The sequence below is a fragment of the Crassostrea angulata genome, chromosome 7 (assembly GCF_025612915.1).
Source record: "Crassostrea angulata isolate pt1a10 chromosome 7, ASM2561291v2, whole genome shotgun sequence".
Lineage (NCBI taxonomy): Eukaryota > Metazoa > Mollusca > Bivalvia > Ostreida > Ostreidae > Magallana > Magallana angulata.
Window position 1 is genome coordinate 27506896 of NC_069117.1, and position 14499 is coordinate 27521394.

Here is a 14499-nt window from a genome sequence, read left to right on the forward strand (position 1 = left end):
ATTCCCGTAGACATCACATTTTTAGCCGTGTATTAGAAACCCGATAAGCTAGAGCGTCTTTCGCAGGAGAAATCTTGAAAATGTTTCATACTTTTGAGTGAAAATCGTTTAATAATCACTGAGGTATTTACAAATATCGAGTAATTAATCAAAAATTGAATCGAGGATATCTTGGGACAGAGGATAGGTCGATAAAAGTCTCGACCAATCGATAAACTTGGCGTGTAGATATCAGTCATGTCAGTTTCAGTCGCTGTAGGTTTCGACCAATGGATAAACGGGGCGTGTAGATTTCAGTCATGTCAGCTTCTGCAGAGCTATGAATTGTAATCACTTTTAGTAAGAATTAGAGGGAATGGATGTAAATATTTTGTAATATTTTATTTCATGCATGTACAAGTACATGTAACGATAAAGTTGAAATCAAGTTTGAATACCTGAGTCGTCAGTTTGTGATCAAAAAGTAAATTTGATCTGATTTACACAAAAACAGAATGTATTCTTATCGTGATGTTCGAAACAGAATTATTTATTATAGCATATATTTGTGTATTTTGATACAACTAACCGGCTAATCGGTCGGAACGATTACCCGATCGGCAATTCTGCAATCGATTGCCATCCTTAGTAAATTCTTTTAGTATTATTGTTTTCCATAGAATTCCATAGATGGTTTGGGGGACCCTCAAAATTACCCGCGGCTCTTAATGACAAATAATTACATTTTCCAGTGTCTTTGCCTGTGATAACACTACGTTTCGATTTTGTACTATATAACCCATAACTTCAAATGACGCCAAATTGAGGCGCTAGCGGGGTTTGCTTATTTATATTTTAATATTTAATCGTACGATGGCTTAAAATCATATAAATACAAGTAATACGGAATCATTCTTTGAATATTATGAGGTGATAATTTCGGTCGGGGCGTGATCAAATCTATCATAAAGCCCTTCGCGCTTTATTGGATTTGATCACGCCCCGACCAAAATTATCATCTTATAATACTCAAAGAAATTGATTCCTAATTCCATAATTAAATGCATGCGTGACCCTATGCAATTGTTAGGATTCATTTCAATATGAACAGTTTAACCTTAAACTGTCCCAATGACCGAAATTAAACCTAGACGCTGTCTTACCTATGCAGATTTTTCAAAGCAATTAGTATGAATGAAAACCTACATGTAAAGCCGATTGTCAATACAGATCAACTGCAATTATTATCCTTAAGTCGACGTCTGATTTCAGACTCACTGATTATGAAAGTAGTGACTCGTGTATCGGTAAAGTTTTGATGTTGATAAAACTCCTATAACTCGCAATTGTTGAGTTGAAACCCTTTTGGAAAGAAACCATGCCTGAAAAAGGTGTGCATGTAACAACCAATCAAATTTCAGTTTGCTTTAAAGGTCAGGGTCTCCTAGTCCACACAATTCTAAACATCGAAAGTTTGGTTTATACGTACACGTGATTTATTGGCAGAATATTTAACTGTATTTTGACTCGACAAATGGCAACTAATGGAAAGCAAGAAGGTTAGTGTCTTATATTTATTATTTGCATCGGAAAAGGTTTCCCCACCTATTTTGTCGTATGTCAACTTTGGGACTCATTGTCTGTCACTATTTATATATCGTTGTTTCAAGAACGGACATTTTTAATAGCGATGTAAAAAATATGTCAGACTTGACGTTTAATTTATGCATAATTATGCAAACTCTAAACTAAATCAAAAAAACACAGAATAAACTGGCATTCTCTTAATCTTTACAGACGACCGAGCTGCTATGAGTTCCATACACTTAAAGCACAATTTTAAATGCCTCTTTTTGGACACGAATCAATGGTTTAAAAATAGAATAACAACTTCCCAAAGTAAACTTTGAACTTTGCCGATGTTTGATATCGATTCATGCGATTCCTTAACCCCCCCCCCCCCCCCGCCCCTACTTTCCCCTCCTTATTCAGTAGAAATAAAATAAATACCAATATAATGCGTATTATTCCATAAATTTAAATATGATGCTCTACATGTATTTGCAATCGACAATTCAGTTAAGTTTAATTCTAAACTGTATACTAAGTATATGTTCCCAAAGAGTAATACTATGAATTAAAAATCTAGTTTTTATATTATCCTATTAATATGAATTTAAAAAAAAAATACCTGTCATATATACAGGTTACGTAAACCTTTGTAAGTAAACGTAAATTTTACTGCTAACAATGCTCTAATAATAACTATGAACTGTGGTATGAAAATGTCATTTTCATTTAATGTGTTTGTCAAGGTGTATACCTAATAAGTTAATATACACACATGTCAGTAAGACTAATCTCTCTCTCTCTCTCTCTCTCTCTCTCTCTCTCTCTCTCTCTCTCTCTCTCTCTCTCTTTTTTTTTTTCTCTCTCAATTTTTTACTATTACATTTGTACGAATTTTTTTTTTCAATTTACAGGACTTGTAATGATAAAGTCATTATCTGGTTTCTTTGTTAATTTTTTGAACTAATAAAATGAAATTTCTTAAAATCTTTCAATTTCTTAGACATAAGCCTCTTTATGGTAAAGGAATGGAGTTTTGACATTAACACAAATGCGAAATAAAACCACACAGAGTATACCCCCGTTGCTCAGAGGACGCCATTTAATTCATCCGAAGTATCGCTTCATACACAGTCGGAGAATATTTTATGTCTGGTCGATTTAACTAAATATCACAATCTGCGAAAAGATGGAAACACATCGTTAACTTTGCATAGATACACGGGATCTGTCGAAATCTTTTTGTATTTTCCCATCATTATTTTCTAATCTAAAATCGACATACACTTTTCTCCCTTATAACGAGGGGGTAATTATTCTAAAAAAAAAAAAAGAAGAGAGAATAGTTTAAGAGTGGCGCGATAAAATCAAAATCAGTGAAAAATACAAGAATGATTAATTTTGTTGTCATATGTAAGATATATTTTAGTATTCAGTTCTATAACGTTCACAAAATTTATGCAATGATTACTAATTAAATGAGTTGTTCTTACTGCTACCTGGAATCTTCATCTCTAATATGAGAAAGGCGTGTCCGTACTATATATAGCACAGGGACGTATCATTTTGGAAGGGGGAGGGGGGGGCTGTCCTGCCCACTCCCCTATTTTCTTCAAAACAGGCATTTTTTCCGAGATTCACATCAGGAAAAACGAATTTTAAACGAACTTAAGTAGAGCAGTTTTAAAAATCACTGTGGGACATTATATAGGGAATTAAGGATCAAATTTGTTTAGAAGATACGACATAATACACCTCTCAACCCCATCCCCATGGATTAGGGTTTTGAAAATCGTCGAAAGTTTTTTTTTCTTTCAGATTTGTGGGCGGGAATAGACCCCTCCACCTCTCTACTTTTTAAAAACTATGCTACGCACCTAACTAATGCAAGTAAATGCTTTAAAATGACAGAAAGTGTGTAATATTTTATTTTTCTGGGTAACCAACTTGCAAAAGGAGTCCTCGTCTCCAATTAGGGAAGGGTTTCAAGGTCATTTTCTGATAATTCAAACACTCGCAGGTCCCGAGGGGGCGAAGTGCGGGGTCCCGACACTGACCCGGACCCCTCCCCCGTTCCTTCAGGTCCGCCCGTTTATTTGTCGTCAATATACATCCAATCGAATACAATAATTTCCTAATTATCTATTTCATTCATAATTCCTTGTATGGGTTTAACTCAGAAAAGATTTAAAAGAGTACCGTGTGATTTTAAGGAAAGGCGTGCAAACCAAACTTATTGAGCCGCAAGGCTACAAGTTCAGCATGTCCTTAGTCATGTGAACGATTTATTTATATAAAATCAAGGTTGTTATCTCCAAAAGAACACAATTACTGACCAGGTAAGTCTTACCTATTTCTCTCTCGCTATCTAGGAAGTGGGTTTCTCCCTTTTCCACGTTGAGCGGGCTATCGCTTTAACTGTTTTATTCACTATTTACAGACTGAGGCGAATCGATTTACTTGTACATCTGAACGCATGTCTGTAAATAATATCACAAATTTGTTTTAAAGTATAATTACACAGCAAAATCCTCTAGTCAAAATATTTCCGATTCAGGATAAAACAAGATTGTTAAATGATAGCCCCAACTGATTTTTCGCTTTATAACAGACGCTTTACATATAATTATAAGTGCATCTGCCATCGAATCTTATTTAAATTGACAATTACGATGGTGTAATAACGATTCAAAATTACGATGGTGTGACATGTATAATGCTATTTTCTTGTTATTTTTTTGTTATATTTCTTTTTTATAATTTTTTTTCACTTCACCTTCATTCAATTATTGTCAGGAAAAAAATTTAAAAAATGAGTACATAGTCCTTTTTTGCCTTTATCTCTTCTATGTGTGTTTTATAAATGTTTTAATAGAAAAATTACATTTTAATTGAATAATTCAAAATTATATGAAATCTATGAATTAACTTATTCATTTTAAATATTAGACACCAAAGCTTTGTTACAATTATTTTTCCGGTGTTAAACGGTCGATTCACGAACGGGTGCAATTTTAAATCCTTAAATTATCAAGTTTGAAAGTGAGACAAAATGTCACGGTGACAGGGGGCGAGAAGTGTCAAGGCTTTGATAGTAGATAGTAGATATATAGACATACCTATGTATCCAACAATGTTGCCCTGTGTTTCATTATGATAAAACACCCAATTGTAAAGTATACAAGGCGGATGCACATGCGGTGATTACCGACTATAAGGAACTAGTCTAGATCTAGTGCAGCGTTTTCAGCTGGTACATTATGTCGATTGTGAACCAGTGACCTTTGTGTATCGCCTATAACTAATAACAGTGCACTTTTTCTTCTCAATATAGTAGTTTTATTGTAATAGTATATAATTCATTTTACATTACATATATATTGAGTAGCATGCGGCCAGGATCGACCTTTTGCCTATCTGGTATGGTAAAGAAATGAAAAAAAGAGTGAATTTTGTCCTGTAAAGATCTAAAAAAAAATATATTGAGCTTCAACTGTAACTTTCAGAAAAAGTAAACGAACAAAAAAACGAAGTAAAAAAACGAAGTAAAAAAAGAGAGAGAAAGGAAAAAATTGTGAATTATATACATGTAACTCTCTCTCTCTCTCTCTCTCTCTCTTATTTTGTCGACCATTGTGTCCCCTCCACCCCACCCACCCCCCCCCCCCCCCCAAGAAAAAAAATTCCTTTGCGTTTAATCACAAAAGGCCAAAAATATTTCTATTTCGATGTGTAAAAATAAAGTTCAAGAATCAAATTCCTTTATAATTTATATAGAAAATACATTGTTACGAAGATTGTGTAATTTCATTTTTTTTCCTGTTTTAGATATATATGTAAAGGTAGCACGGATAATTTGAGTTTAATAACCACCGAATCTTTCAGGTCAAATACTTCAAAGAAATCATTCGTCATAATTCAAAAACATGTTGTTCTCTATCAAGACATGATCTAGACCACCTTTCTTACGGAGTAACGATTTCGAAGAATGTTTATAATACTGATAATTTTGAAGGAAATCAGGATTTACAAAATTACAAACTGTACACTGTTTATTTATGCAATACACAATCAAAAATACGCGAACGTAAAAATGTTTCAAAAGAATCTGTGTCCCAGGTTTAAGGTTAGTGTTTCGTTACTTTATTACTTTTTTTTTTACGACACATCCAAATTAACAGAAAACATAAAGCGTATTGGCAAGGCAAAGAGGTCTCAGCAGGTGTCTGTTGTACCTGTAATAATCCCCACTTATCCTTTCCGTTTAATGCTTAAATTTATCGCGACACTTTCAATGGATATTTTTTTAACATTTTGGTTAACGACAATTTTATAGAAAAAAGCCCACAAAAAAATTGTTAAGAAAAACATCAAGAATGTTTACATAGAATATATTCTAGAAATGTTTTTTTTTTCATAATATCAGTTATGCTTCTGAATTGAAATACTAAAATTGGAAACGTGAGTTATGTAGAAATATTCATTTTGCTGGTGTGTACATGGGTGTGTGTGTGCTGGGGGGGATGTCTGTAATATGATGCAAAATTTCAAGCAAAATCTTAATTTCCTGCGCACAATTATCGTAAACACCACTCTACTTCACATGTATCATAATTAGTCAAGAGTTTTAAATATTTGTTTTTATTTGTAGCAATGGAAGAAGACAAAGCGGCGGCGCCCAAAAACTACCAAGAGTACTTAATGGTATTGTCATGTTTTATGTAACTGTTGTATCATTTGTGACATTTGTGGCTTGTATATTTATACATATATAGCATGTTATGTACCACGAAACAGCTCAACTAATGAACTTACGTAACAAACATCCAAAATGAACGTGATCAGCTAAAATATGTTGTTATGTGAAATCTTTAATTAATAGAGATTGTTTTGAAATTGTCCTGTTTTTGGTTCGCAGCTTCAAAGATTACTGAAATGCCAGGTTTTACAAAGCGCCGAGGCAGGGAAGGCCGTCCATGACGAGCATCTCTTCATCATCACACATCAAGGTGGGCGAAGCAGTAAAAAACTGGGATAAAATAAAAGAAAGAAATACTAATGATTATAATACGCGACGATAGAAAATAAGAAGTTGCTATCGCGATGAATCCGTTAAAGAACGGGTGTATATTTAGGCACAAAAAATGAAATTTTAAAAAACATTTCTTGAAAATCCTTTCAAAATATCGCAAAGTACACAAGTACCAACTCACAGTTTTGTAGTGACTATTGGAGGGTTATCATGTTTATTGCATTTCGGTCTTTTATTTCCAGCATACGAACTCTGGTTCAAGCAGATGCTTTTTGAGATAGACTCCGTACGAGACACATTTGCATCACCGGTATGTTTCTATGCATCACTTACAAAAATCCATTTTTTTTACTTAATTGAAATATTTAAAATCAATTGAATATTCAAACTTTAAATCCCCATTTCTTAATTTTCAATTGCACTGCCTATATTGCAGTGACTTTTTTTAGATTCACCTGAGCTCAAATGAGCTTTTCTGATCATTTTTTGCACAGAATCTATCTGTCACGATCAGTCCGTCCGTAAACGTTTTACATTTTGGACTTCTTCTTTAGAACCACTGTGCCAATTTCAATCAGACTTGGCGTAAAACATTAATTTATTGAATGAAGGGGGGGGGGGGGTTCAAGTTTATAATTGAAGGGGTACATCCTCTTTCAAAGGGGGGGGGGGGGGGGTAATTAAGAATATATGACAGTTTGTAGACATTGTTCAAAATACTCTCTAAAACCAATCAGCCAGAAAAGCTCAAACTTGTGTGGAACTATTCTCATTTAGTGTAAATTCAAGTATGTTCAAATCATGTTCCTCAGGGATGGGGTGGGTCCACAACTGGTGTTTTTACATAGGAATATAAAGAGAATAATCTTTAAAATCTTCTTCTCAAAAACAATGTATTCATAAAATATGTAACTTGTGTGGAAGCGTCCTTAGTTAGTGTAGATGCAAATCATGTTCCTCAGGGTGCAGGTGGGGCTACAATGGGAGGGGGGGGGGGAGGAGTTCGAATTTTTACATAAGAAAATTTATGTCGAGAAAAATATTTTTAAATAAAAAAAACAAAACAACTACGTCTAGACAAGCTATAAGTTATGTGGAAGAGTCCTTAGGTAGACGTATAGATTCAAGTATGTTCAAATCCTGTTCCATTGGGCTAGGATGGGGATTGTCAAATTTTTACGTAGGGATAATTAAAAAATTATTTAAAAATCTTATTCTTAAAATGCAATTAGCCAGTTAAACTTTAATTTGCTTGGAAGCATCCATATGTAGTGTAAATTCAAGTTTGTTAAAATCATGATTACTGGGGTAGGGTGGAGTCACAATGGGGAAAAGTCAAATTTTTACATAGGACTCTAAAACTCTAATGTGACATGTATTGATTCTTAGTTGTTTAGACTGTGGTCCTGGACAATTCTTGGTCCACATAAGGGGTTCAAAGCTTAATTTAGGTTTATATTTATACGAACAGTTGTTTAAGTTTTTATTGAGAACTGTAATGCTCAGTACTTGATGTAACTATGAAACCATCCAGTTACAATGTTTAACATAATTATTCAGAATATCTGGAGAACATAGTATTTTTTTGTCCTGATATATTTTGTATATGATTCCATAAAGCTGATTTTATTATAATAACGATTGTTCCTCGGGTGAGCGGTGTGTAACCTTTTGTTATACCCCAAAATTAATTTAATCTATGCACTAATGCGAATATGCCCTTATTTCAAGCGACGATAAAAACCATCTAAAATTCAATTTAAAATTCTTATTTCTTATTAGCTGTATTCTGTACATACATTTAGTTTGCTTTTACACAACAGCGAAAATTTCACCTTTGCCCAAAAATCAAATACAAGTGCTGAAGTTTTACCTTAATTAAAGCGTCTTGGCAAACAATGTATCTTCATAAAACCTGACATTTGTAGGGTTATTTTTTATAGATTTGTTGTTGTTGTTTTTTTAGTCCATGAATGAGAGTCGAATGCTTAATGTTATTAACAGACTACAGCGGGTCAGCCTTATTCTAAAGGTAATCATTATCAACGAAGAGCAGGATCATATTAACCTTGTGTGTTTCATTTATAAATCTGACAAAATACAAAACTAACACCAGTAACACCAGTTACAAGTTTATTTATCGTTGCATCAAATGTCCCATCATTATTGATTATTAATAATGGTACACTTTCGGAACATTTTCAAACTGACTTTTATCCATTATTTCAGCTTCTTGTGGACCAGTTTGTAATCCTAGAGACTATGACACCTCTTGATTTCCTTGAATTCAGGTAAAACGAATATATCAAAAAGTCAGAGTCGTATAAACATCTTCATGCAGTTGGGGAAAATGTCAAGGTTTTGTTATTAATGGAAATTGATTAACATCTAAAGAATTCAAAATCATGTGACAAAGAACATTGATCTATGATGTCATTTTATTCTACATGTGTGAGACTCGCGATGATAGGCTACAAAAGAAAAAAAGTAGAAAAAAATGAAACAGTAAAAGTGGAAAAAAAACCCTTTTTATAAAAAGTAGATAACTTTTCTTTTCTACATTTCTATATTTTCTATATTTTATGAAACAGACAACACTTATCTACAGCATCTGGCTTCCAAAGTCTTCAGTTTCGTCTCTTAGAGAATAAGCTTGGAGTCAAACAGGTGCGAGTTTATGTACTCTGTATCTTATATTATCGGATAATTATGCAAAACGATAATCAAAATGAATTTAATTCCCTCATTAGAATACATATCATTCACGTTTCAAGAGCTAACTGTCCTTTAAAATGTAAAAATATGATGGTCCAATTGTGATAAATGAAAAAAATAAATTTTATTAATTAAAAGTAAAAATGTACCTTTTCTCAATTTTCTTTGGAAAAAAGGAAAATCGAGTGAAGTACAATCAGCAGCATTATATGAAGGTGTTCAGCGATGAGGAATCCGTGAAGATGTTGATGGAATCCGTTGAGCAGCCATCGCTTCTTCTGTTGTTGGAGGTAATACAATTACCATTCACTTTGTTATTTCTCAGGCTTTAGAGCTATCAAGATCGCAATTGCATACATATAGCTCATTAAGAAAATCTTACCGAGAAAAAGAGACCGTCAGCTACAGAAAACCTTTTAAAAAACGTCATTACCTTTTTTTGTCTGTCTTACGCCCATACAAAAAGACTCTGATAAGAGTAACCTACATGTATATTCACCCATGCCCACAATCCTGTTTACTGATTACCTACATAATCACTGTAAGAAAGCCGATGACTGAAATATATATTACGGTCATCAAAACATGTCGCTCCAGCTGATTGGTAGGAATTTTTCTTTAAAGATCTTTTTTTTCATTTGTTAGCATATCTGTAACTTCAAATAAAAATTGAATATACGCTAATTAAAACCTGCTATTTGCTATTTATATATTATTTGAATAAGAGAAAATAAAGCTGTTTTACAATATCAAAGTTTTTGAAGATGATGACCGTAACAGAAATATTAGGATGACCGAAAGCATTCTTTTTTCCCCATAAAGTTGGATGACCGAAAATTTATGATGACCTCAATATACTAATGCAATGTGTTTTTGATTTTGCTACAGAGGCAGATATATCCCTTTTTTCTTTGCAAAAAAGACTCCGATGTTGATTTTTCTTTAGCTTACATTAATTTTTTATTGGAAGTTACACATATATGCAAACTAAATGTATTGAAAGAAATCTCGCCAACCTTTTTTTGGCCATCTGAATATATATTTTTTATGCATATATTTTTATGCTTCATCATACTATTCTATGAATAAGAGTATTTTTATACCTTGCACTTTATGGAGAAGGCTTACATAGGCATTGCCTGCTGCCTAGTCCATTTATGTATATTTGCATAATAAAATATGTTCAAATCAAATCAAAGAAATCCTGAATGAAAAAAATCCCACAAATCAGCTCGGCCGACATGCTTTGATGACATTGAAATATATTACGGTCATCAGCTTTCCTACAATGATATTTATTCAGTTAAGCATACTTTGTTGTTTTGATTTCAGAAATGGTTGGAAAGAACCCCAGGACTGCAGCGTCACGACTTCCGGTTTTGGCAGGCGTTTGAAATAGCTGTCGGCCGTTGGCTGGATGAGACTATATATCAGCCATACATAGTAATGTTATTTATAATTCATCTAAAGTTAATTAGTTTAGGGGATTTTAAGGTTCAATATATCAATGGATATCTCATATCAAAAGACGTGCAAATATGTTTATGGTTGAAGACAAAACAACATAAAATTGTATTCATTGTAATTTATGGCCAGAAAGTACCAGTTCTTTTTGAACACATTTATGAAAATAATGTCATTCAGATTACATTTACTTACATGTACTTAACTTATTGAAAACTTCAAAAATTAATAAAAGACATTTATGTCTAGTAAAAACACATACACTGTTTACATTCTTTTATATTGATTAACACTGTAAAATTAATGCGATGGAATTATTGCTTTATAACAGGAAGAAACTGACCCAAAGATAAAAGAAACATTAATGGCAGAGTATCAGAAACAGAAGGTGAATTCCAAAACCTATGAACATTCTCTCTCTCTCTCTCTCTCTCTCTCTCTCTCTCTCTCTCAATGATGAAAGAAAAATACTAAGTTTCATCAATTTAAAAAAAACCAAACATGTATAAAACCGAAACACAAGAAAAATTGTGCAATTTACATGACGAAACCACTTCATTTTCAGGATTCCTTTGATACCATCCTTGACCCAATAAAATACAACACTTTTATAGAAAGAGGTAAGTAGTTCTTTATTCTAGAATATAAACACACAGTTACACTGAATGAAAATGACACCCTTCATGGGTCAGTGGTTGTGCCTTACCCCCTTCCCTTACACCCCTAGAAGGACGGGGGGAAAACCGGGATTGGAGGTTTAAAAACCAAATAACAACGAGTGGTTCAATAGCTGATTGTAAATCTTTTCTCGATTATTAAAGAAAGAACCGCAGAAAAATTGACACGTGCTAGACTAAGTATTGTATAATGTACCAACAACTATTTAACCTTGGAGTCACATGAACAACTCAATACCTCACGTGGATGGAAGATGGTATATAACTTGTCACGTTTTTGGGAGCTGCCTTTTTTGTTACAAAATCTTTTTTTAAAAATCCTGCATTTTAAATCATTCAAATAAAGCGATTATGAAATTGACAGTCGACAGTCCGTTTAAGGTCAGACGACACGTTTCTCGAGAATCTTTTTTGTATCTCCTCGTAATAAAGAGTTCCAATAAAAAAAATATTAATTTTATAAATAATTAAAAGATGATCAAAATTTACTTGTAATTGGTTATATGTCTAGATGGTCGAGTGGTTAGAACCGTGGCCGCTCAATGCCAGAAGCATATTGGTTCTAGAGGTCTTGAGTTCAAAGCCCCGCCCCGGTGGAGATATTTTTCTAACATAGTGAATTTCGCAGTGCTGTAGATGTATTTATTTTTATATCAACAATACAAGTGTATTTTCAAGAAGATTATATAGGAAATTGCATACTCTAGTATTTTGCAGAAATGCCTGGTAATGTATCCTGATTTTTTGCAAGAAAGCTTGTCAAAGTAGTAGTAAACCATTAACAAATTCCTGGAAAAAGTTATCTAAAATTGAGGAACGTGTCGTCTGACCTTAAATGATTTTTTTTCACGAAGCAGATTATCTTTTATTAGGTAATATATTATAGTAATAAATAAATCTTTGGATATCACCATTTTTATCTAAATAATAGATTAAAAGATATTTTGTTCGTATTACAATTCGTGCACTTTATTGCAAGTAAGGTAAAAACAACTCCTTATAAATCACACGTATATCTTTATGGAAGGAAGTAAAAGTAAAAAAAAAAAAGCCAACAAAACATGAACATGCAGTTGTAGTGAAAGAATTATTAATAATTTCTTAAATCCATGACCACTTTGTACAACATTATCGCAGACTTTTGTCAGAATCCTACTGAACAGATCATGGGAAGAGTTCGATATAAGAATACAAACCTGACATGTGGCTCTTTCATCTATTTCGTGAATTTCAGCAATGACATAACAAACAAAAAAAACCGGTCTCTCAATACGATGATTATAATGTCAGTCTTTGTGATTTTTTAGATAGACTAAATGCATAAGGCAAGAAAAAACGAAGTGCATAATTTGGTACATATCAAATGATATATTACGCAGGAAGATTTTTTTTCAGGTGAACGTCGGCTGAGTCACAAAGCATTTCAAGGCGCACTTCTTATCTCCCTCTACAGAGACGAGCCTCGTTTTCATCAACCGTTTCAGGTTCTGACCCTCCTGATGGACATTGATTCCCTGATGACGAAGTGGAGATGTAATTTTTATCTTTATTTGATGAATATGAAAAAATTATATCAAATATGAAAAAAAAAAACCACCGGAGTTCGAGAATTGGCAAGAATGCGTTAAATATAATAGACATATCATTTTATAATGCAACGTTTAAATGTTTAAAAATGGATAATTATAAGCCCGTTAACCTTTGGACAAAATAGAATATACATGTAGGACTGCAACATTTAAATATGATCAACTTGCATACTAAATCAAATGGCTCAATAATTATAACACAAGCCATACAACAATAACAGAATTTAAAGAGCTAGAGCCACGAATAAGTTGATGATTTAGTTTCGATAATTTTTCTCTCTTCTTTATCTTTGTTGATAAGATAAAACTACTTAAGTTAGAAATCATAAATAATTCTTATCATGTTTTATAGGAGTGAATTTAAATGCAAAATATTTTGAAATTTGGAATTGTTTATACGATAAAACCAATAAGTATAAATTATATGTCATAATATATTATATACACAAACACCTTATTTCTTTATCTTAATGTAGATAATCACGTGATGATGGTTCAGCGCATGATAGGAAGTAAGGTTGGAACTGGCGGGTCATCCGGATATCATTATCTGAGGTCAACCATTAGGTAGAGTCTAAAAAAACTTTTGTCATCCATTTTTGGGGGGAGAAAAAATAGATAATTATTCAAATCTCAGTGTTTACTTATACTACTTTGTACATTTCACAATTTTAGTGATCGATACAAGGTTTTCCTTGACCTTTTCAACCTGTCGACCTACGTCATTCCACGAGAGTATATCCCGCCTTTGACGATGTCAATGAAGAGGACACTAAGCACGCTGTTCACTGAAGCGGAATCAGAGAGTGGAATAGAAGACCAGAGCAGCAGTCTAGAGAGCAGTGACCAGTCAACCGAGGAAGCATCGAACGCCATGTTTACCACGTAGACTTCCGTTAAACTTTATGATGTAATCTCAGGCGTTACGTCACGTGAATAAAAAAAATTAAATTATTCAAGTAGACGATGAAGTATCAACATCTATTATACCTATGAAAAGATACTCCTGTAGTTAGAGTTTTTCCTGTTGTCTGCACTATTAGTGATTCAAAGTCATCAAATCACGCGACTTGGCACCAAGCTTTAATTATGTAATTGTTAAATATCTCAATTAAACCCAGTTCCTATGGAATAATCTTTCTGATGTATATCTGTGATATCACATTATGAATGTAACATGTAGTGTATGGAAGTCTAGAAGTAGGTGTTCATGTACATGTAAATATTGATGTAAATATAAATTGTACTCCGAACCCAGACAAAGTTTGTTATGTCCAAAAGTATTATTGATTTATTTACATATACATGCATGTATCTTATTTGGTATATATGTACTTTTGCACGTCTAATATGAATGTACTTTTGCAAAAGAAAATATGCTTTTTCCTAGAAATATTTTAGATTTTTTTCTTCAAATTTTATGTTTATTTTTGAATGAAAGAAATATATGTTTTAATTTAGAAGGAAACAAATT

General features: G+C 33.0%; 1 protein-coding gene across 2 annotated transcripts; it reads left to right on the forward strand.

Moving 5' to 3' along the window:
• Positions 1-1380: 1380 nt before the first annotated feature.
• On the forward strand, positions 1381-14367 carry LOC128155586 (tryptophan 2,3-dioxygenase-like). Of its 2 annotated transcripts, none has more exons than XM_052817362.1 (14): positions 1381-1538; positions 6200-6252; positions 6467-6557; positions 6823-6890; positions 8547-8612; positions 8810-8871; positions 9172-9247; positions 9472-9585; positions 10628-10738; positions 11091-11147; positions 11325-11379; positions 12832-12969; positions 13502-13592; positions 13701-14367. In XM_052817362.1, the coding sequence occupies exons 1-14, from the start codon at positions 1514-1516 to the stop codon at positions 13912-13914; spliced, it is 1221 nt and encodes a 406-aa protein (XP_052673322.1). In that variant the 5' UTR covers positions 1381-1513; the 3' UTR covers positions 13915-14367. The 2 variants fall into 2 exon arrangements, with proteins under 2 accessions (XP_052673322.1, XP_052673323.1); XM_052817363.1 differs by lacking the exon at positions 1381-1538 and adding an exon at positions 3755-3887.
• The last annotated feature ends 132 nt before the right edge of the window (positions 14368-14499 follow it).

What these genes read in the sequence shown, in the direction of transcription:
- LOC128155586 (XM_052817362.1), top strand. Translation starts at nt 1,514, where the DNA reads ATGGCAACTAATGGAAAGCAAGAAG. An exon ending in CTATATATCAGCCATACATA is followed by an intron (nt 10,739 to 11,090) that starts GTAATGTTATTT and finishes GCTTTATAACAG; the next exon opens with GAAGAAACTGACCCAAAGAT. An exon ending in CCTGATGACGAAGTGGAGAT is followed by an intron (nt 12,970 to 13,501) that starts GTAATTTTTATC and finishes ATCTTAATGTAG; the next exon opens with ATAATCACGTGATGATGGTT.